Source organism: Numida meleagris, chromosome 8 (genome assembly GCF_002078875.1).
Source record: "Numida meleagris isolate 19003 breed g44 Domestic line chromosome 8, NumMel1.0, whole genome shotgun sequence".
NCBI classification, from domain to species: Eukaryota; Metazoa; Chordata; class Aves; order Galliformes; family Numididae; genus Numida; species Numida meleagris.
Window position 1 is genome coordinate 9,094,502 of NC_034416.1, and position 22,699 is coordinate 9,117,200.

Genomic DNA, 22,699 nt, shown 5'->3' on the forward strand with positions numbered 1-22,699 from the left:
ATTTATGCTCTTCAAACAACATGGAGTCCTTTAGCTAGAATAGTGGATGACCATATTTATTACTTGCTGCTGTGAAAAGCAATAATTATGTAAAATGATGAAATTCAATTTAGCTTTCATTAAGACTATTTCAGGAAAGGAAAGGATGAGAAGAGCAATCACTGGGAAAATGAAAGGCAGCTAAGGCAAAGGTAAAGCACAGAAGGATCTTCTCAGACTTGGTTTAAAAATCAGTGCATTTATTCATTTCATGTAGGAAAACTCATGTTTGCTCTAGTTGTAACATTTATGACTAAAGGAAATGTGTTATTCAATTGGGTGAGAATTTGATTTCAGTTTAGACATTTTAAACATGCATCTGTTTCAGAGAGTATGGATGGAAACCTTCCCATTTGAACAGCTTTCTTTTAGGCCTTATTACAATTTGAAATATTTTAATAAAAGAAAAGCATTTACTGGCAGCTCTAATAAGAGCTGATTGATTCAGGACTTTTCATTGTTGTATCTTGTTTACTTTGAAATAACAGGATGAAGGAAGTGTAAAAGAAATTCCCATTACCCATCACGTGAAAGAAGGATGTGAGAAAGCAGATCCAGCACAGTTTGAACTACTAAAGGTTCTTGGTCAGGGGTCATTTGGAAAGGTAAGACAACAAATCTTGTGCTCCTCTGATGCCCGCTTTGAAACCAGCTTTGTGTTGTTTATGGTAATGCTAGTAGGGATGTATGTTACTAGAAGAGCAACGTCTTTCTCCAGACCTGTCCAGACTTTGGACCTGGGAAGGGTGAGATCAAGTACAGTTGTTGAGGAAGAATGACATTGCCATATCTGAGTCTCTGGTAATGTTTGAAAAGAAACTGATGAAAACCATCTTTTTCCAGTCTTCCTCTGGTGTAAAAGGAGCAGTATTTACAGCAGGACATCGAATCATATCAGATCCAGATAGGCAGCAGCATCAGTCTCTATGCAGAAGGACAAGTAGCAAATCTGTAGGAAGTCTGCCTTGGGAAGTTACAGTTTGCTTTGACTGAGCCACAGACATGCCTGTTCATCTCAGCTGATGTCTGCAGCTACACGGAAACTATGACACCATAGCAAAAGATTTTAGCACTTGGATTGGAGGCTTAGGGGTGTTTTTTATGCAACAGCTCGGAGGCGTTCTGTTTGCCCCATGCCATGGTTATTTGAAATAAAATCATGGTATCTTCAGCTGTTTTGAGATTCTTGTGCAGTGTCTACTTATGGACTGGAATTAATATCTGTTCAGTGGACTTGTGTTCTGTAGTTCTGACTGATGCTTGGGAGGCACTAGTGGTGCAATAAGCATTGACAGACATGTACAGAGGAGGTGATTTATCTTTTAATGATGCTATTTGGTACGAGCGTAAACGTTTGACTCTTCCTGAAAAGAGAAAGCTGGATTGATGTAGATACTGAGGGATGACTGTGGGAGTTAGGAGCTTGAACTGAAGTAACAATAAAGTAAATAACCTTGGAAATGTTTCATTTTCTTTATTTTGCTGTATTTGTCAAGAGACCTACAGATACAGGCACTAAGTGAAAAGTTATTTAAATAGATTATGTAAGAAATGTGGCAATTCTCTTACAGTAATTTTTTGTAATGTACTTCTTGCTGTTACATTGCAGAAATGAAATTAAAAGTGGCTCAAACACTTAATTTGAAACACTAGTTAGACTATTAATCCTATTATATAAATAGCTAATTTATTTTAAAACCAGACTTTTAAACTAGATTTTTGCAACACTTGTCAACTGTATTTTCTTCTTTGGAAAAATACATAAAGATGATTGTTCTTCTGCTGTTTCTCTTTTTTTTTTCCTTGTGGCAAGAACAAACCTCTGAGTTGTATAAGAGGGGAAAAATAATTCAGACATTAGGAATGCGTTCTTTGAATAAGTGAGAGGTTAGAAAATAGCCTTTAAAGTAGTTTCTTAGTGTTTTACAGCTTAAGAAACATTTCTTTACCTGAAGGAGTTGGTTTTCAACTCCCTCTTGTGCTTTGTCTCTTTTAGACATTGTGGCTCCATGCATTTATTCCTCTGAACTTGAGACATCTTAAACTATCTCAGGGTTCAGCACATTTGGTACCAGACATCCTATCCCTGACTCAGTTAGTTTCTCATTTTACAGTTCTCAGACCTGATAGCTTTAGGAATGCTCTTGCTCAGAACCCACCAGCTTGGCGAGGTGTCTGGGAGCTTTTTGAAGCCTGGCAGTAGTTGGCTCAAGAGCCAGCTTTAAGAACCAGATGGTTACTGTTACGTTTCAGAACAGGGCTGGTTTTATCTAGTGTTTGTTGTTTTCTGTTTAAAAGAGAAAACAAACAATGAAGATAGGTGGCTGCTGCCTTGGTGATACTTCGTTTCTCACTCCAGTTCGTACCTCCCAGGCCTTTTCTTCTGGATTCAGCAAACAGAAGGCTTGTTTCCTCTGGCCCAGTGTACTGCTGCAGCATCTGAAATGAAGGATTAAACCCTGTGTCCGTTACTGAGCTTCTCAGTTCAGCCTCTGCTAATGTTCTGAGATTTCAGCGTCCAGTCTGCTGAAGATGGTCTTTGATTAGCTTAGGCACATTGCTTTGCGCAATGTGTCCATTTTAATTTGGGCTTTACAATTGGACAAGCAGCCATTGCACTCACCTCAGTGAGATGTGGGATTAGGCAAATTTGTCTGTGAATTAAATGGTGTTAAAGGACTTTTCACAACAGCAGCTATTTTAGGTCCTTATTAGCTAGTATTTGTAACTAGCACATGGATTCCTTACGTGATCAGAAGCTGCTAGTTATTAAGCATTAGAATATTTGTATAGACTTATTGATGTTTTACTTTATAATGTATTGTGAGTATATTAATCTGTTTGCTAGCATTTGAGTTACTGCCTTGACTATTTGAGCATCAATGTGGAGCAGTGCTGTAGGTCAATCACTGGGCAAAACGTTAACAATAAAAGCTTGATAACAAGGAAATATGATAATGACTTTTTTCTAATCAGAGCTTGAAATACTGATACTAGATTCTTGATACTAGAATGAGAAAGTTTACAAGCATATCTCTTAATAATTTCTAGATATTTAATCGCTTCTAAAGAAGCATATGTGTAAATTAATCTAGTATCAAGGAAAATCTGAGTGTAAGTAATACCAGAGGCAATTTGAAGTAGTTCTTCATATTCTCTTGTTATTTGAATATTGAAAACTGAGGGAGGGACAAAATTGCTCGGAACTAAATTGTTGTTATTATAATAGCAATTATTAAAAACAGAAGCACTTACTAGTCAGTTTTATAAAACTGAAAGACCTAGTCATTAGAATATTAGTTGGTGGAGATGCATGTATTCATGCTGCATTTTCTAATTAACATTATAAGTTTCTTAATGTTAAGTTATATACCGTATATTGTAAAAACCCCTTTGGTAAGAGTAGAAGAACCTGTTGCTGTTTCTATTCCTGAGGGAGGGATTACTTTGATCACAAACAGTGAGGTTTACTTGCCTTTGTCTCGCCACTCTTACGGAGTTGATTAACATAACCTGATGTGTACTTCAGATTCAAGCCTTAAACCTCAAAAATCTCTTAGCCTAAGTGGTGGCAGACCAGACAGTCCTGCTGTTGTAATTCTCAAGAAAGTACTATAAAAAAAACACACGCTATCCAGGTACTCTATTTGACAAATACTTGATGGCTGCAGGAAAGAATGTATAGTTGAAGAAAGATCTGGGTACTTAAGAACTTGGTAGTGTATGTGCCTTTAATTTGACCAAGGGAGTGCAATTTTGTCCTTTCCTTAAAAGTGAATGCTGAGGAAAGAATACCAAAGGTGTCTGAAGCTAGTAAGCTTGCAAATGCTTTGTGACAGTTTTCTAGTTGCTTATCAAGCTTACTTATGCAGAAAGTCTTGTTGCAAATGTTTTTCATCTTTTCATTCTGTGGAGTTTTTGGGGAATGGGATGGAGACTAGAGATATGTTGTCTCTCAGTATGAAGCTCAGATGAAGCTAAACGTAATGATGTTTTTAGAAAAAGAAAAAGGTTGATTTTAATATTTATGTAAGACATTTCCAGTTGTGATTTTAAAGGCAACATTTATATTACTAGGTCTTCCTCGTAAGGAAAATAATTGGTCCTGATGCTGGACAACTTTATGCAATGAAAGTATTGAAAAAAGCTTCTTTAAAAGGTATGTCTATTGTTTTATATGAACTTTAGAAAGTAGGTTTTAGGTGCACTTGTCTCTCTTAAATGTGTCTAAATATTTCTTTGATAAACAATTTAAGATCAAAAACATGAGTTCAAATCTGACCAGACAGCTTATTTTTTTAGTAAAATGTCCTTTTTTTTTTCAGAGTTTAAAACTGCATTATTTAATTCTGCTTAGTTTTTTGTTGTATTTGAGAACTGAGTTAGTGAACTTGAATATTTAAGTTAAATTCTATTCTGGCTGAAATATAAGTCATTAATTTTTGTTGTAAGTGCCATAGTAAGCTAACTTAGAGATTTTTGGCTTTCAGAAGGTACTTTAGTGGAGGCAATCCCATAGATATGGGATGTGTTAGTAGTTGAAGAGGGATAAAGTGATCTTAATAGGTGGAACATATGTATTCAGTACAAATAGTTCGGAGGTTAAAGTTAGTTAAAACGGGAAGCTGAGACAGGTAAGAAAGAAAACTCAGTTTTGATGTCTGAAAACATGTTCTACAGAAGACTTAAAAAAAACAGATACAGAAACAGTACTTATGCTGTTAAAAAAAAGGTACAAGTATTTTGGACAATAAAGATTTTCCACATTTCTGTTCCATTTGTATTATACATATTAATTTTTGTTACTCCTGCTCTTTTTTCCCCTCAGTTCGGGATAGAGTTCGTACGAAAATGGAGAGGGATATATTAGTAGAAGTAAATCACCCATTTATCGTCAAACTGCACTATGGTTGGTATTTAGCTTCAGTTTTTTCATTACTTCAAATGGTTTTAGCAACTTTAAATGACAAGGCTGATAAAGGAACTTATGTGTATATATATATTGTGGTTTAACCCAGCGGATTTCTAAAGAAAAGAGTAATAATAAACATTAACAGCAGAAAGAGCAAACAAAGTGATTAGGTTGTCCATCAATTGCTCACCATCTAGTGACCAGTGCCCAGCCAGTCCCTAAGCAATGGCAGCCCCCTTCTTGGCCAACTCCCCTAGTCTTATTGTTCAGTGTGACTCCATGTGCCATGGAATATCACTGTGGCCAGTTTAGGTCAGCTGTCCCAGCTCCTTCTGCTCCAGAGCTTGTAGGGCCGTATGAGGAGCTGAAACATCCTTGGCCTGTGCAAGCACTGCTCAGCAACAGCTAAACAGCAGTGTGGTGTCAGCTTTATTTTCATCCTAAATCCAAAACACAACACTGTATCAGCTGCTAGGAAGAAAATTAACTCTACCCCAGATTAAACAAGGACAATATTAATTTTCAGGTAAGGTACTTTAATTTCAAAAGATTTCTTTTGAAAACTCTTCTTAAGAGTTCTGCAGAGACTTCTATGTTTGAGTTAGACCAAAACAGTCATTAAGGTACTTGGTGTTTCCCTGTTTGGTAAAGGAGAAATAAAGAAGAGTGTTTTAACAATCTCTTGTGATGAGGATTGTGTTCTGTGAAGAAGCAAGTACATAGTCAGTGATAAAAATTAATCTTTGATTAGCAACTTGTATAAATTTCATGTTGGCTACTGAATTATATCTGTTCCAAAACAAAAGCATTTTTTCACTGAAGTCTCCATGTTGTAAAAGCATTCAGATACGTTTTGTAGATTCTTTGTCACACAACTGTTGATTTTTTTTATTTTTTTAAAGCCTTTCAGACTGAAGGGAAGCTATATTTAATATTGGATTTTCTCAGGGGAGGAGATGTATTCACGCGATTATCCAAAGAGGTAAGTACCTACAATTTTATCTTAATTCAGTCTTATAGACATTTTCTTTGACAGTATCAGGGTTCTTCTTTTTTTTTTTTTCTAGCTGGCTTCCCCCATTATTCTTGTCATGGTCAAGTTTTCAAGAACTTGGTTGGGTTTTCCTTACATATTGCAGAATTATGAGCTGTAACCTTAGGTTTTTATTAGCTAGCAGCCTGAGCTTTTCTCTGGTATCTACAAAGGCCAGTTCTTTTGTCTAAAAATGTTTTGTTGCTTGGAAACCCAACTGAAGTAAGTTAAAATTCAACAATAACTAAAGCAGTTATACAGTTTGTATGCTTGTAGTCAGCGTAGATTTTCCTTGAAACCTTCATCTCAGATTTCTGCTGCACTGTAAAATAAATCCCAGTGTTTAATCTCATGAAATTTGAGCATTTTTGAAGGCGCTCCTCTGCTGTCTAACTTTGGCATGTAACTGGAACTATAATTTTTCATCTATGTTGCTTTCTTGAGAGAGAATTTCAGAGGAGGAAATGTGACACAGCCTGCCTCTTCTTTAGATTTGTCATAAAGTATTTTTTATGTTAAATATTATGACCGTGTTTAAGATTTTATTTTCTTTCTGCAAACCTTCCATAAAGCTCTAAATTTTTAATGGAAAATTTTCCCAACAATTTTGATTTTAAAGAGCTTTTCAGTGTTTTAAAAAATGTAAATATGGAAGAAGTTACTTTCCTAAATGAGGAGAAAGTGGTTATCTATCTGGTTTACTTTTTTTTTAATGGCACAGAGGTGGTTGTATCCTCAGTATCTAAGTCCACGAACTCTACCCTCTTCCCATTTAAAAAACAATAATTAATCAAGCTTTACTTCAGGTAAAAATCAAAGATTTTTAAGAAAATTGACCTTGGTAGAACATCTTTCATCTCTAAGAAGTGAACTATTAACCTTAAGTTCTAAAAATAAAGGTTAAAAACCTCTGTTAAAGGAATAGACATACTTGTAGAAAGGGTTATTGGAACCCTAGGTAGGAAGGGGGTCTGTCTCTCCTTTGACATAGCTGTCTGATTATAGAGGAAGTTCAGGTATAGTAGAAAGAACTGTTCTTCTGCACTAACAGCTCAGATTACTGACTACACTCAAATTAAGGGATGCAAGTTTACCCATAGTAAAAATAACTAGATGGCTGAATCAGCTATGTACTCCCCTCAGGTATAAAGAATTAATAATTGTGAGGTTATTCTTACTAATTTTCTACTTTTTTTGAAGACTTCAGTTACCTGTTACAATAGCTTTTAAACATTTGCTATATCTCTATATAAGAGGAAATGGTGCTTGTTTTCTGTTATGAAGAAAGGATGTTTTCAAAAATGCCTGGTAATGCTAAGACAGTGGACAATACATATGTAAATTCCCCATAGTATTTCATACTTTCCACACAAGGATTATTTTAAGTTAATTGGGTTTAGTATGAGGTTATTAAAATGCTTTTGTTAGTGTTGAAGTTCTAATGTGGGTATGAGAGTTTCAACTGTGGAAATTAAATGAGTAGTTAATGAGGTTTTCGTTGGTAAAATCTAATGACATTGACTTGCATTATACTTAATTTAACACAAAGTAGTTTTTAAATGAAATTATTATTCCAAGGCTGTGGATTACCACTTAGCATTGTTATATTTTGAGATTTGCATTTTGGCTGTTCCAAAGAATAATGTTATCTTTCCCCTTTAGATATAAATGAACAAGCATTAACGTTGCTTTTAAAAAGTCAAGTTGAAATTTCTTGTATGCTGTTTCTATCACGTAACAGCCTTATTGTTCATACAATATGAATAACTGACACTGTGGAAATTAGAAATATTTTTGTTGCCAGTACAACATTACATATTTAGTGTGCAATTCAAAGTACTGATCAGTGTACTACTAAATCAGTAAGTCCAATGACTGTAATATTAAGTCTTATTAGCTATTTACTGTGCAGTTGAGATGGCTATTCTTGTTGCTAGCTCTTTCAAGAAATAGGGAATAATTGACTTAATTTTTGGAATTGAATTTGAGGTTTTAAACTGGAAGATTATTAGTTTGTCTCATAATTTCTAGAACTTGACAAGAGCCAGAGCAGATAAATTCTTGTTTATGAAAATTAGAAACAACCCGAAGAATATTTCGGACAAAAAAGCATCTCTATAAAATGTTTGATATGCAGGTTCAGTTGGTTCTTCAATGTCTTGCTAGGGCCTTTTAAATTTTCCTAAGAGAAGGAGATTAGGCTTTTCAGATCCCACTGCTAATTTTCTCATGCATTATTTTCACAGGATGTTTTACGTTAGACAGAAATTAGACAGAAGTATGTAAATACTTCTAATATCAGTTGAGACACCTGGTGAGAATGCGAGAAAAATAGCTGCTTATACAAGAACTTATGATGCAGTGGGAAGTAATCTGTGTAGGATTGTGGCTGAAGGAATGCTAGTGGTCAGTAACACCAAATACAATAATTAAATTAATTATCTTGAAAGTTAGCTAATGCTCTGTGGTAACTGCAGTTATTTTTAAGTGTTGCAGATTGTTCTTTTACTTGATGGTTATTATCATGATGATTAGTGTGTATTATCATATAATTTCTGTTAGGTAAATTTGTGAATTACCATTTTATGAAGTACTGCTAAGACTTGTTCTGAAGTTAAGGCAGATAGGAGTATTTTTTTTTTTAGATTGCAGTTTTAAAAATTGAAGACAAGATCAGAAGGTAAATCTATACAGTTCTTATTAGGTTATGTTTACAGAGGAAGATGTGAAATTCTACCTCGCAGAACTGGCCCTTGCTTTGGATCACCTTCACAGCTTGGGAATTGTATACAGGGACCTGAAGCCAGAAAAGTAAAGTAAAATGTATTTTACCACTACTACGTGTATTTTGCTCATTGCTTTGCATTTTCTACTGTAGTGATGTAAAAAAAAAAATTGAAAATATTTTGATAAGATTTTTTCTTAAAAAAAAAAAGGAAAATACACTTGTGACTTAAATGTAATATTGACTTGCTAATTTAATGATGGATGGTGGTGGAGATCAAAATTGTTAACTATTGTATTTTAAATGTTACATGAAATATTCCTGTTTATGTCTATTGGTGAATGTGAATTTTAATTTTCAGCATTTTGCTTGATGAAGCAGGACATATCAAGCTAACAGGTAGGTCACATTTATTAGTACAGCACTTTCTGTATATATGTCTGTGTAAGCTTAGTTACGAACCTAAGAGATGTGTAACTGATAATTGAAGTGTGAGGCCAATGTTTGGCTAAACGTTGCTGACTGAAACTTTTTTAAAAAAAAGAAAGAGATGCTCTTGGTGTAAAAAAGACTTCTTGATTATTATTATTGCGTTTTGGGATTATCACTGTAAAAAGCATTTGAAATTGCAGTAAAATGCTTTATAAGGAACAATGGAAATATATCTTCTAGAAAGTTATATGTACAAAACTAAAGGCTTTGAGTATGTGGGAAATTTAAATGACTGCGTTTCTAAATGCTTAAAATTACATTTAAAGTGGAAACTAATATAAATTTAATTTTATATTTTGATCTATAGTTATTGCTATCAGATTCTGAGTGGGGAAAAACCTTTAAATTCTCAAAGACTTAAATAATGGTGATGGAAACTTACAAAAGGCATCATTTTTAAAATTCTATATAATATGTTTAAATTCAGTCTTAATTCCCCCTTCCTTCTGAAGGAAAGAGTAATTGATTAGCAATCCTTCCCCTTTTAAAGAAGGGAATCCTGAGAGCGTCGTCTTGAGAGTTGAACTAGTATCAAGGACTTTTCATCATTCAGTAATACATACTACATTCTACGGAACACATTTGTTTGCATCATTTTTTTTGTATGAGTAAAGCAGGTAGCATGTAGGAAATGAAAACTTATGATTATCGTAAGGCTCTGAGTATATAATATTTTAAAATATTAGTAACTCAATATTTTAGTAGTAATATTGATGGCTAATCACTACTTCATAGAATGTTTCTGGCATACGTTAAACTAAATTTCTGATGGGTCTCTGGATATCTGCAGTTTCTTGTTTCATGGAGGATTAGAACAATGATGTAATGTTCTTATAAGCAAGCAAACAAAATCTGTCAATGCTCTTATTTTGAAAAACTATTTACAGTACTGTTTTCTCGTAAAGTTCTTTACTGGCTGTGTTCTTGTAATGCTGTTGTTGTAGACTTTGGACTCAGCAAAGAATCAGTAGATCAAGAGAAGAAGGCCTATTCTTTCTGTGGTACTGTAGAATACATGGCACCGGAAGTAGTAAACAGGCGCGGGCACAACCAGAGTGCTGACTGGTGGTCCTTTGGTGTTCTCATGGTACTGTATGCTTTGCTGCTTACCTTGCTTAAGAGTCATAAATATGCTGCTGATGTTTAAAGTGAATGTGAAATAATGTCTAGAATAGCTTTGTCCCTCCTAAGTGAGGGAGAGAAAGTTGATAACTGAAGTGCTACTGAAACAGAAACTAATTTGAATAAAACTTTTTAGCTGCATAGCCCTGTGAGGAGTACTTGCTAGGAACCTCAAATCATGCACGTGGTCCATTTAGTAGCTTAACAGTTGTCGTGCTGTGAAACTTCAGTTTGTGTATTTATTTTGCATGCTACTTAAAAACATAAAGTAAAAATGGAGTATTAATTGTGTTTTTGTAAGAGTAGTACATAACAGGCTTACTGGCTCATTGCTCTGCTGCACTACAGTAACTCTAGCGCTTATGTGTTTGCTGTAATGTGTTAGAGCATCAGTGTGAAATTTACATATTGACATTAAAAGTAAAGTACTGTTTTAGAACTTGATCTTCTTGCTGCTTTCATAGTCTAGCAACGTCTAAAATAAGGTTACAGAAGGCATTTTATTACTGTAATTAAAGTAGCTTATGTAAGATATTCCAACATCATCATTACCTTACAGTTGCTGCTGTCATGTAAACTACTGATTAAAAGCAATTTTTAGATTTGTAGATTTTTTAATATCTTTAAAAGTTCATGCCAGTTTGCCTAATGTAGCAATGAGAAGAGTACAGTACTTAGCACTTTAAGCAACTGGGAGGAAAAAGTGCTGATTTAGATTAACATTTGTTCTTTTCAGTTTGAAATGCTTACTGGTACGCTACCATTTCAAGGTAAAGATCGAAATGAAACTATGAATATGATACTGAAGTAAGTATATTTCATTACATTTTCTGAATTTCTAAAGAGTAATTTAAACATGTAACAGCTCTTGCTTGAGAGTATTAAAACTAGAACAGAAACATGAAAGTTAGTCCACACCCTCATGCACACAAAAATAAGGTTTAGAACCTAGACTGTGGAAATGCTGCAGAGTGTCTGCAGGAATTAAAATCATAGGGATAAACTTGTATTTTCATTGTAGGTATATAATAAAGATAATAACAGTACTGTGTATTAGAACTGCATTACTTGCCACTCGTGGTGTTATATATTCTCTTGCTACTGTTACAGAATTCCTTGTTTTGTAAGCAATATTTAATCAGGTGTTTCTTTATGTACGTATGTTTGTACAGTGCCCTTATGCATTCACATTTTCATATTGCATTACCTCAGTTGCAACACAAGCTGTCTGACAGGACTAACTGGGTAAACTGGAGACTTCTAAGGGAAGCTGTTAGGCAAACGTTCTCACTTTTATTTGTGCTTAGTTTCCTTTTGGACTACATGTAGAGCCTTGGGCCTTTTGAGTTGGTGATAGTTAATGAAGGGATGAAGTAGAAGCTCTGTTAACGTGGTGGTTTGAATTTGTAGTGATATGAACTGTGAAATGTTCACAATCACTTCAGGGGCTAATAGCTAGTCAGGAAAAATTTGGAATTTGAGTGTCTTCAGATTTGATTTCTGGTAGATGTTTTGGTGGCAATATACTGGTGACCTGAAGATATTTTTGGACTGCTTACATGTTCCAAGATAATTGTTTTACTTACTTTTAGCATAAAACTTGTTTGGGGGCTTGGAGAGAATATTATTTATTTTTAGTGTGTTTTTGTTTGCTTTTGGTAGCCATTGACGTAAAATGTGAAGCTGAAAAGCTACTGAGTTAAATGTGTATACTGTACAAGAATTTAGAATAGATCCTTAATACACCAAGTAATGCAGTGAAGCACATGTCCACTTTTTTCACTAAGGTAAATTTTTTTCTTACTTTCTCTGTTTTCCTCTAGAGCAAAACTTGGTATGCCTCAGTTCCTCAGCCCTGAAGCACAAAGTCTTCTGAGGATGTTATTTAAAAGGAACCCATCAAATAGATTAGGTGGGTCAACTTGTTTGGATCACTGAAATGAATATAGATGGGCTGAGTTTGTTACTTAAGGAAAGCCGTTCCTGGAGACTCTTCAAGCTTTGGTGTTGATGATCAGTAAAATTTGACTTCCAGTGCCATTTCTTAGCAGCTTAGGTCATGAATTCTTGAGGTTTGACTAAAGAATGATTATTTTCTTGAACACCAGTGACTCTTTTAGCAGTGAGAATAAAACTTTGTCAAAGTATTGATGCTCTGTATTTACGGGCTTCATTTATTCTCGTGTACCTCATCAGGGAGGCAGATGTGCTTAGTGAAGTATTTTGCATCCTTGAAATATTTCTGGTTTTAACAACTCCTGTCAAAAAAAAAATGCCTATGCAAGATTAAAAAAAAAAAACTGAGCATTTTTTAATGCAATTTTTTTCAAAGACTTTAACCAGAAAGAGTTTTTTTAATTGAGTATTTTCTTTGTTCAGGAGCCGGTTCGGATGGAGTTGAAGAAATCAAGAGGCATCCTTTTTTTTCTACTGTTGACTGGAATGTAAGTACAAAGCTATCTGAATGATGAAGCTTTTTAATTTTTGTATGTGTTGTAGCTTATAGGTATTTGCATCTGAATAGGGCACAGTAAATACTGCAGTACTGCTGACTGTTACATTCTGGCTTCTTCTGTAATCTTACTTGGCATCTGGAGCTGTAGTGTTTATGGTATAGAGTAATTATAAATTGAGCATTTAATTGTTCAGTAATTAGAGTTGCAGCATTCTGAATTTTAAACTGTCTGTTACAACATTTGTAGTTGGGAGAGGGTGTTGGCATTCACAATGTGTGCAAGAATCATTCTCTGGAGTAAGTGTCCATCCAGTTTAAGTGTGTCTTATGCCTTCTGTGCAGGGCACAAAACCTCACTGACTGTCGTTGTCTTTGGCTTAACCATAGTTAGCTGTAGCACATTCCTGTCTTACTAGTCATACTCCATGCACAGTTGAGTATTGATCCTGGTGCTCTGAGGTGATCAGAGTTCTGAACCGGTTCATGGCTGCTTTCTTAACATTTTTATCAAGCACCTTGATGTGATGCCTTTTGAGGTGTGTTTCCCAGAACCATTCACAAGTAAAGCTACTCTGTAAACACTCCTTTGCTATAATGCCTATGAATGGGTAGATGTAAAAGGTGCTGTGCTGACTAGGCTACCTGCAATGCTAGTTGGTACTGTGCTTAACTGTTTTAAGGCCTATTGTTATTATCCTTCTCTTTTATTTACTTCTGAGAAGCTGGCTGTTTTTATGCAGCATCTCCATAGAAAGTCCTGATTAGCAAGCAGAGTTTTAAGTAACAGGAGTATTTTTTATGAATACTCTTAGTGAGAGAAGGCTGTTTTAATATGGTCTCAAGTTAGCTAGTGTTTTTCATAGGGGACTGAGTTGGAAATAAAAACCAGCAAGCAAATTCAAAAACTCTGCGGTTTTAACTCTTGTATTTATTTAGCTATTGTGGCATTGATTAACACTTCTGTGTTTTATTTCATTTTCTTTGGGATGAATTCAGGTCTCTCTTTCTTGTATGTTCTTGGTTTTGGCTTGGGAGACGTGTGTTCTTTATTGAAATATTACCTGCAGAAAGGTCCGACAGTACAAAAGAAATGCCGAGGAAAAATATTCTCAGAACTTCCTGAGCTTTGCATGGGGTTTTGACATCATTTAGCGTGAAATTTTCCATAACTATAAACTAGACTTGTATTGCTGGTTTGTTATCTTTTGGCGAAGTATTTTTCTTAAGCCTATTGAGTGAATGAGAAGAAAATGACAAGCCTTTTCTTCTTTTCCTTCTCTCATTTAGGCTTAGTTGAGTAGGTCAGGGAAAACCTGGAATAATAGCTTTGGGATTTGGCACTGTTTGGCCAAAAGGGACATATCTGTCACTTGCAAGAGCTACTTCTATTCTGAATCCCGGACAAAGGGAAAGACTGTATCCCGCATCTTTCTACCTTGGACATTTCAGGATGGTAACAACTGTTTGAAATAGCAACGAACAAGATCTGAGGTGATGATAGAAGATGCACTATGACCATTCTTCTGAATAAGAGATAAACTAGGGATAAGTGGCAGTCTGCTACCCTAGTTCAAAAAGTGCAGACCTGGTAGACGAGACAGATTCAGAAGAGCAAGAAACGAACTATTATTTGACTTGCTGAGTAACATTTCTCTTAACATTTCAAATCGAAGGCATATAAATAACTATTTTTGCATGCATAATTTTTTTCTAATTACTATGTATTATTCACTCTTTCAGAAAACTGATTTAATACAACAGGGATGCTTGAGCTGCTTAGCCTTTAGCTTGGTGAAATTACAGCAACCATGGAAGTTTCATTCACTCTTAAATATCACTTTTGTCATTCTACTGCAGAAACTGTTCAGAAGAGAAATTCAACCTCCATTTAAACCTGCTTCTGGAAAACCAGAAGATACCTTTTGTTTTGATCCAGAATTCACGGCAAAAACACCAAAAGGTAAATATGCATCCACTGTGTTTATGTTGATGAGAGTTATGGGTTTATAGGGGTCAAATGTTATTTTTTATACGGTATTTGCATTGTGGGCTAAAATAGGAGATTGGAACTGGTGAGATATGAATTTTATGATGTAAAACAAAATAAGTAAACTCAGTACCTTCTTAAGTCACTGTAGCATTTATTATTAACAGTGTTTTTTTCTTTCTTAATTATGGTTTCCCTAGATGTAATGACAGGGGAGGTAGAGGGCAAGACCAGCTCTGTTATAATGAGAATAGCTGTTAATTTCATCTTAAATCCATCTAGGCTTCCCTTTTCTTTAGCTTGCTAAAAGAAAGCAAAAAATACAAAAACAAGGCAGATCACAGGATAGGAATCTTATTCAATGCATGGTGCTACTTTCGTTTGTCTTCCTCAAAATCTTTCTTCTAACATACAAACAGTCAAAAATAACTTTAAGTTTGTGTCATACTAATCAAATGTGTATGCAACTAGATTCTCCAGGAGTTCCACCTAGTGCGAATGCACATCAGCTCTTTAAAGGATTTAGTTTTGTTGCAACTACTACTGTAGAAGATCATAAAATATCACCACTCACCAACATACTGCCAATAGTACAGGTAAAATTTTTTTGGTAATCTTTTTTCAAATGCCAGTACCTAATGTTTGCAGTCTGTATTTTTACATTGTAGAGTCTATTATAAAATATTCTGTTGAATCATTTTAATAATACCTATTTTAACTCCAGAATTGGGGATGTGGGGAAGCAAATCTTCCAGGCCAGAGTATTCAAAAGAAAGCGCTGGCAAGCTTAAACAAAAAACAAAACCAAAAAAACTTTGCTGTGAAAACAGTATTATTGTAAAGAGTTGTTGTTCTAGATGACAACTTGTATGTGTTTGTTTTTAAAGCAACTTCATGGAAACAGTGCGCAGTTTACTGATGTATATGAGCTGAAGGAAGATATTGGTGTTGGTTCCTACTCTGTTTGCAAGCGGTGTATACACATAGCTACAAATATGGAGTTTGCTGTAAAGGTATTTTGAATAGACTTCATTGACTTCTTTTGTAGCACATTTATTAATTTAAATGCATGGATTCTCCAGTTACTGTAGCTGTTCATATACTGTGAGCAACGAGTGTTCATCAACTGAAATTGCATATACGCTTCTATAGTTCTTTTTGTTGTTGAAGTTGTGGCATTGAGGAATTGGCTTTGAAATTCAAGCTTTGAAGCTTGAGAATATTGTATCATAATGAGCACACCTGAAGTAAACTAGGTGAGGCCCACTAGGTTGGGGCTAGGCTGCAGGGAAGCGATGCTTCAGACAGTTAAGTCAATTCCTTTGGTCACTGGAGCAGAGTAGACTGTTAATGACAGAAACCTTAACTGGTAGCAGGGATGGAACAAGAACTGAGTAAACAGATGTGAAGCTGGAAGATGAAATTAATCACAATCCATAAGCATTAAACTCTTGAAATTTTTGAAACTGTTGCCAAAATTTTTTTCTCATGTTTCTATATTTTTCAGATAATTGATAAAAGCAAGAGGGATCCCTCAGAAGAAATTGAGATTCTCATGCGTTACGGACAACATCCAAACATTATAACTTTAAAGGATGTAGGTACCTTTGTCTCCCACTTTGTTATAAACTATACAATAAATAAACATAGATATAGGGAGTTTATTGGGGCTTATAAACTTTCTTTTGCATAGCAAAATATACTGAGAGATCAGTATTAAGAATTGATTATTTCTAAATTGTCTGGATGCTGATATTTTCTGAAGATTGCTCAGTGAACTTAAATGAGAAATGATGTACCTGTTAAAAGTCATATTTTTCATATTTCGAATATCTTACGTGTTGGTAATTTGAATCTGAAAATGCAATTGCATGTGTGATGTATACGCAAAGCGTCAGCAGTTAAAAACCGCCTACGGAGGGGAAAAGGAGTAGGGAACGGTAGGGCTAGCTTCTACTTACAAACAGAAGTTCCTAGAGTGAGAAGGTGTTATTCCAAGTCGTGATATAATGATTTATTATCTCAACATCTCATAGAATAATGTATAGGCTTTCTTTTTTACTTCAGGCTTTAAGGCTTTTGAATTATGGATTTAAATTTGACAGTCCCTGCTGTTTGCACTTAATGTTCATGCACATGAATGGGTGAACAGTATAGTCTGTAATTTCCAGATTTTTCAGGATCTATAATTATAGATGATGTAGTTGAATGTGTGTATATATATGTGCTTGTTCAACTTCAGGTGTATGATGATGGTAGATTCATATACCTTGTCACTGAGCTGATGAAGGGAGGAGAGCTGCTTGATCGAATTCTTAGACAAAAGTTCTTCTCAGAACGAGAAGCTAGCGCTGTGTTATATACTATCACCAAGACCGTGGACTACCTGCACTGCCAAGGAGTGAGTGATTTCTTTGTCAAAGCTTCATTCACATTGCTTCAAATTAACAAATACATCTTCTGTGCTTTTCTTATGGTAGAAAGGCAGAAGATTTGTTTTATTAAAAAAAAAAAGGTAATAAGCAACCCATCCTACCTATTATTCTGCAAGCCATTTTATCTTGCGCAGATAATGAAGCAGACGATGTTTGTTCACTTCTGCTTGTTTGCAAGTTGGTTATGTTAATTCCATTTGCATTATGAGCTAGTAGGTTGTTTTGAGTTTACTGGAAACAATTTTATGTTACTTGAAAGTTGGGTAATGGTATAGAAGTGTTGATAGGCATACTAATGTAGAGACTATATTTTGCTAATAATGAAATTTCACTTACATGTGTTTGTACATCGTCTAAATGATGGATTTTAAAATTTCTTGTTTAAAGGTAGTGCATCGAGACCTTAAACCTAGTAATATTTTATATACGGATGATTCAAATAATGCTGATTCTATCAGGATTTGTGATTTTGGATTTGCAAAACAACTTCGAGGAGAAAATGGGCTGCTTCTAACTCCGTGCTACACTGCAAACTTTGTGGCACCAGAGGTATCTTAAGCTGCCATGTGTCTTCTGTGCTGTTTTTGATGCATCAACTTAAACTTTTTAGAAGTTTAATAACAAACTGCTAGTTTTCCTTAGATATAGTTATGCACCAGTCTTGATGAAGTACTTATGTGTTTATCATAAACCTGCTTTAAAAATAGTAGAATCCACCTTCAGAGAATAAGGATAGATTTGAATCTTAAGATGATTTTCTGGAAACAAGAAATATTGTAGATAGTAACTGTAATTGGTGTATTGAACAACAAATGATGAAACCTCCAGCTATACTGGAATTGACTTACCCATCCATAGCTTGTGTGCGTAGTGGTAGTTGTTTGGGGTTGCATGCAGGGGGTGGAGTTTTTTGCTTTTTCTTGTGTTTTTTTTTTTAATATGTGAAAAGTCTCTTAACACCTTTTTTGATTTTAAAGGTTCTCATGCGGCAGGGATACGATGCTGCTTGTGACATATGGAGCTTGGGTGTTCTCCTTTACACAATGCTGGCAGGGTGAGGAAATATTAGCTTATTTTTTTACCTACAAGTCCAGCATGCTGCACAAATCCTTGCCATTATTACTTCACTGATTTGAATGCAGAACAACAGATGCTAAAGTGGAACAGCAAGCTGTGAGTTATAAATGTGTGCATAAACTAGGTTTATCTTACAGTTCGTTTCAGGACTTCTTTCTTCCCTAGTACATGGCCAGAGGATACCAAAGACTTGCTCTAGTTTATGGGAGAGAATTTAGTCTGGAAAAGTATGTGTTGTTTCTGTTTTGTTTTAATCCTTCTGCCTCTTCTCTTGCCCACCCTTGTGCCCCTGTAGTCAACTCATGTATCATCATCTGCAGGCTTGACTCAAAACTCTTTTAGAGAATCCTGACATGTAACCACTTAAGTTTTCTAAACTCTAAACTTTCGTTAAGCACTATAAAGCACTTAAATTAATAGCTTTTATAAACTTGCCATTGAATTCTATTCTGACAGGTGTAAAAATAAGTTTTATCATAAGGGTAAATATTATCTATTGGGAACTGTTCTTGATCGTGTTGTGCTTTTCTGTATGAAGTCACCACCACCGCTATGATTTTTGTCATCGAGCTCAGTTTACTGCATGATTGATGTGCAACCATGCAGATCTTGGGCAATATGCTGCCTGTGCAGTTAAGAAATGTCTGAACAAAAAGATATGGCAGGTAGCAAGAACAGGAGAACAGTCCAGCATGATTTCCTAGCTTTCTATTTTGTTCCCCTTAATCTCATCAGCTGAAGTACTAGAATTAAGCTGGTTGGGATGCTTCCTAAACATTCACTGATGATGCTGGTTGACTTTTCTTCTGTGTAGAGCTTTCAAAGTACTAAGATATGATGCATTACGTTTTATTATTTCTGTCTTGCTGATTTGAAATCTAAGAGGTGTTAAGATGTAATTAATCTGAGTAACATTTGATTATTATTAAAACTAACTTGATATTAGCCTGTGATCCTAGGAGATGCCAAAACATTGTAATACTTCTGATATTTGTATAAGGTGTGTGTTTAAGTCATTCAGGTATTTTTTTTTGAGTTCTTGACAGCAGGAATTTTAGGGAAATAACCTGAATTCACAGGAAATCCAGTAAATCATAAAAAACCTCCAAACCCAATGATCTTGTAGCATAAGCCTTACAAACTCTTAGTGTTGGTGTTTTTTGGTTTGTTTTTTTAATCAAGAATTTTCTTGCAATTTTCCCCTAAAGATGTGCATACATTTTGCTCACTGTGTCTAAATGTACATGCATCTCCAACACTATTACTGTGACCTTACTAGTCCATTCTGTTAGTGTACTGTTCTGGATTTCAATTGCTTTGAATGCTCTGATTGTCTAGCATAGTTTTTGTTTTTATGAATCACTTCTGTTTAATTTCTAAGTCTTCGCTAGCTAGAATGCATTATTAAGGTAAGTTAAAGCATCTTTTTAATCTGCATTTCTCATTTATTCTATGTAACTATAATTATGGGAGAAAGAAAATGTATTAGCATTTCATCCTTGAAACTATAAGTATTGATAGTATGTAATGCCTCTGTCAGTGGAATATCTACTCAGAACGATTTATGAGGTTTTGTCAGTTTCTTACAGTGTCTAACCTCTGAGTTTCTTTTTTTGTTTCTCCCTTTCAATAGCTATACTCCGTTTGCAAATGGTCCTAATGATACTCCTGAGGAGATCCTGGTACGGATAGGCAGTGGAAAATTTTCATTAAGTGGAGGCAACTGGGACACTGTTTCTGATGCAGCAAAGGTATAAATTTGTTTCTGTTTTTTTTCCCCTTTGTAGTTTTTAAAAGAACATCTATTGAGCTTTCTAAAATAGATTAGTCTAACACAGTAGTTTGCTATTGTTACCTGCAAACTTTACTGTAATATTGCAGTTGTCTAGTTCAGTCTCCACCTCAAAGCAGTGTCAGCTTATAGTCAGAGCAGGTAGCTCAGGGTTTAAGTCTGATTTTGAAAACCTCCAATGTTTTTGTACAACCTGTACAAGTAACATCTCTTGTGGAACACCTCTTGGTTTTCCTCAGTCTTTCATTCCTTTGGCCATGCTGAATAAAGGAGTTCTGTTATCTCCCTCAACCTACTTACTGTGCTTCACCCCAAGATGCTGTCAGACTTCTTGGATGTTGGGTCATGCTGGTAGTTCAGCTTGCTGTCCTACCCAGACCTTTCTTTCATCTTCAGCAAAGCTATTCCCTGGATAGTCAATCCCTAGCTTATACTAAGCAAGAAATTCTTCCATCCCAGATGGAGGACTTGGAATTTGTCTTTGTTGAATTTTGTAAGGTTCTGGCTGGCTTATAACTCTATCCTGCCTGGAATACTACCGGATGGCTGCCAGCCCTTCAATTTATCAACTTTTACTGTATGCTTCTAGTTTAGTTCTCACTGAAAACCTGACAGAGTTTCACGCTGTTGCTTCCCACTGGTCACTAACTTAGATTTTGTCAAAGACAGTTCCCAATTTAGACTTTCCTAATCTTCTTATTCGTTGTTTTTATTGGACCAAAACTGGATGTATGTGGCATTATTTAATTGGAAAGTCATCCTTCCATTTATCTTGGTTCTAGTAGCAACTTATTTCTGCATTATAGGTTCAATTCACTTTTTTAACTTGTTCAACACTGAATTTGTCACGTCTTTACACTGTTTTTATTGTTACTTTCAAATATTAAACTAATACTTCAATATGTTTGAATATCTTGCAAATAATCTTTCGCATTATGACGCCGTCTTTTTTGTTTGAAGACTGAATTACAATTGCAGTATGTGTTCTAGGGGTTTGGTGTTGGCCTGCTCTGTAGGTATCTTAGTCACCATTTTTAACCTTTTATAAATCTTGGCATTAATATTATCTCGTCCTGATCTTTTGGAACTGCATAATTTGTGCATTTCAATAGGAGTGATTCAGAATACCTGTTTGCTTGTTCTGTCTTATCCACAAGTAATTAACTTCTATATAGTCATAAACGTTTAATATTTTGTACCTAAACAAAGGGAACATTCTGTCAGCTTGTTGATGTTGAGCTTTCTTTCAAGCTCTTGCTGTCTTTATTCCTCTGCCCTTCCCATTCAGCTCACCTTTTGACCAACACTGAATTCATAGCTTATTACTAGTGCTTCTAAACTAAGAAAAATGTCCATTCTTATTTGATTTTACTCTTTATATACCTCTTTGAAAGAAAATACTTTGATAGTGTGTAACTATATATGAATTCAACTATAATGTGTAGTCAGCAGACCCCAAGTATGTAGTACGAATGTGGATGGATATCTGCCAGTAGTTTTCTTCCGTAAAATCTTTCTGCTAAATTCTAACAGTATTTCTAGTCTTTTATTAAGGATATTAATTATAAACAAACTGAAATCTGAAACACAGAAACAATGGTAAGTTTCTTTACAATGAAGGCCTGTACTGTTAAACTGATTATAGTACAACACATTGTTTTCAGACTTCTGCAGTGTCAAGGCACAAAATGATCCAATTTGTCTACTGATGTTTTCATTTGTATTGTGTTAATCCCTGCCGCATTTTTCATTACTGCCATAATTAATGCTTTATCGTCTGCATTAAAATTGTTTTAACAGCATGTATGTTTTTTCATTTTTATTTAGGACTTGTTATCACATATGCTTCATGTAGATCCTCATCAGAGGTATACAGCAGAGCAAGTATTAAAACATTCATGGATAGCCTGTAGAGACCAGTTGCCCCATTATCAGCTAAACAGGCAAGATGCACCACATCTAGTAAAGGTAAAACAACCTGAGGACTGAATATTGCTTGAGTTAATGGGTGTGCGATGATTTGGGATCACTTCGAGAGATTACTGACAGAACTGATTTTTGAACTTAGTTTTTTTTCTCTTTGCCAGTATGTATATCTTCATTGAAGTTATTTAAGCAGACAAATTGAATTTTTTAAACCTGTATACAAGGGAAGAAATTTTTCTGTTCATTCTTTTTGTACTTTCACAAATAAAGGTAGCTTTTGGCCATACAAGAACCAGATATCTTGGTTATCTGAGACTTCCACAGATCTCCTATCATTCTTATTTGAGAAATTCAGGCCCTGGAACAGGCTCCCTAGGGCAATGGGCACGACATCCAGCTGCTGGAGCTTAAGGAACAGTTGGACAGTGCTCTCAGACATAGAGTTTGGATTTTGGATGGTCCTGTGTGGAGCCAGGAGTTGAACTTGATGGCCCTCGTGGGTTCCTTCCCACTTCAGATATTCCAAGAAGAAATCTTCTGGGATTTGTTTTCTATGACCAGATCATGTTTCTTAAGGAAATTAGCAAGCTACAGTTTTTGCACTGCTTATATCTGTTCACTTTGTACCTGTGATTCTGACTTATGACACACAAGCATATTCTACCATAAGCAAACAGCTTATACAACTTGCTTTTTAGTGTAAC

At 35.2% G+C, this 22,699-nt stretch overlaps 1 protein-coding gene across 2 annotated transcripts in view; it reads left to right on the top strand.

Moving 5' to 3' along the window:
- Positions 1-22,699, top strand: part of RPS6KA6 (ribosomal protein S6 kinase A6) — a 40,362-nt gene that overhangs the window by 11,693 nt on the left and 5,970 nt on the right. For both annotated transcript variants that reach the window (XM_021405843.1, XM_021405845.1), the window contains 19 exons: positions 528-644; positions 4,117-4,198; positions 4,868-4,948; positions 5,854-5,933; positions 8,689-8,795; positions 9,071-9,108; positions 10,146-10,288; positions 11,060-11,130; positions 12,147-12,235; positions 12,703-12,767; positions 14,636-14,738; positions 15,237-15,361; positions 15,653-15,778; positions 16,273-16,362; positions 17,008-17,166; positions 17,588-17,749; positions 18,178-18,254; positions 19,911-20,028; positions 21,897-22,037. In XM_021405843.1, the coding sequence (XP_021261518.1) occupies positions 528-644; positions 4,117-4,198; positions 4,868-4,948; positions 5,854-5,933; positions 8,689-8,795; positions 9,071-9,108; positions 10,146-10,288; positions 11,060-11,130; positions 12,147-12,235; positions 12,703-12,767; positions 14,636-14,738; positions 15,237-15,361; positions 15,653-15,778; positions 16,273-16,362; positions 17,008-17,166; positions 17,588-17,749; positions 18,178-18,254; positions 19,911-20,028; positions 21,897-22,037 (1,974 nt within the window). The remainder of the gene's footprint in view (positions 1-527; positions 645-4,116; positions 4,199-4,867; positions 4,949-5,853; positions 5,934-8,688; positions 8,796-9,070; positions 9,109-10,145; positions 10,289-11,059; positions 11,131-12,146; positions 12,236-12,702; positions 12,768-14,635; positions 14,739-15,236; positions 15,362-15,652; positions 15,779-16,272; positions 16,363-17,007; positions 17,167-17,587; positions 17,750-18,177; positions 18,255-19,910; positions 20,029-21,896; positions 22,038-22,699) is intronic.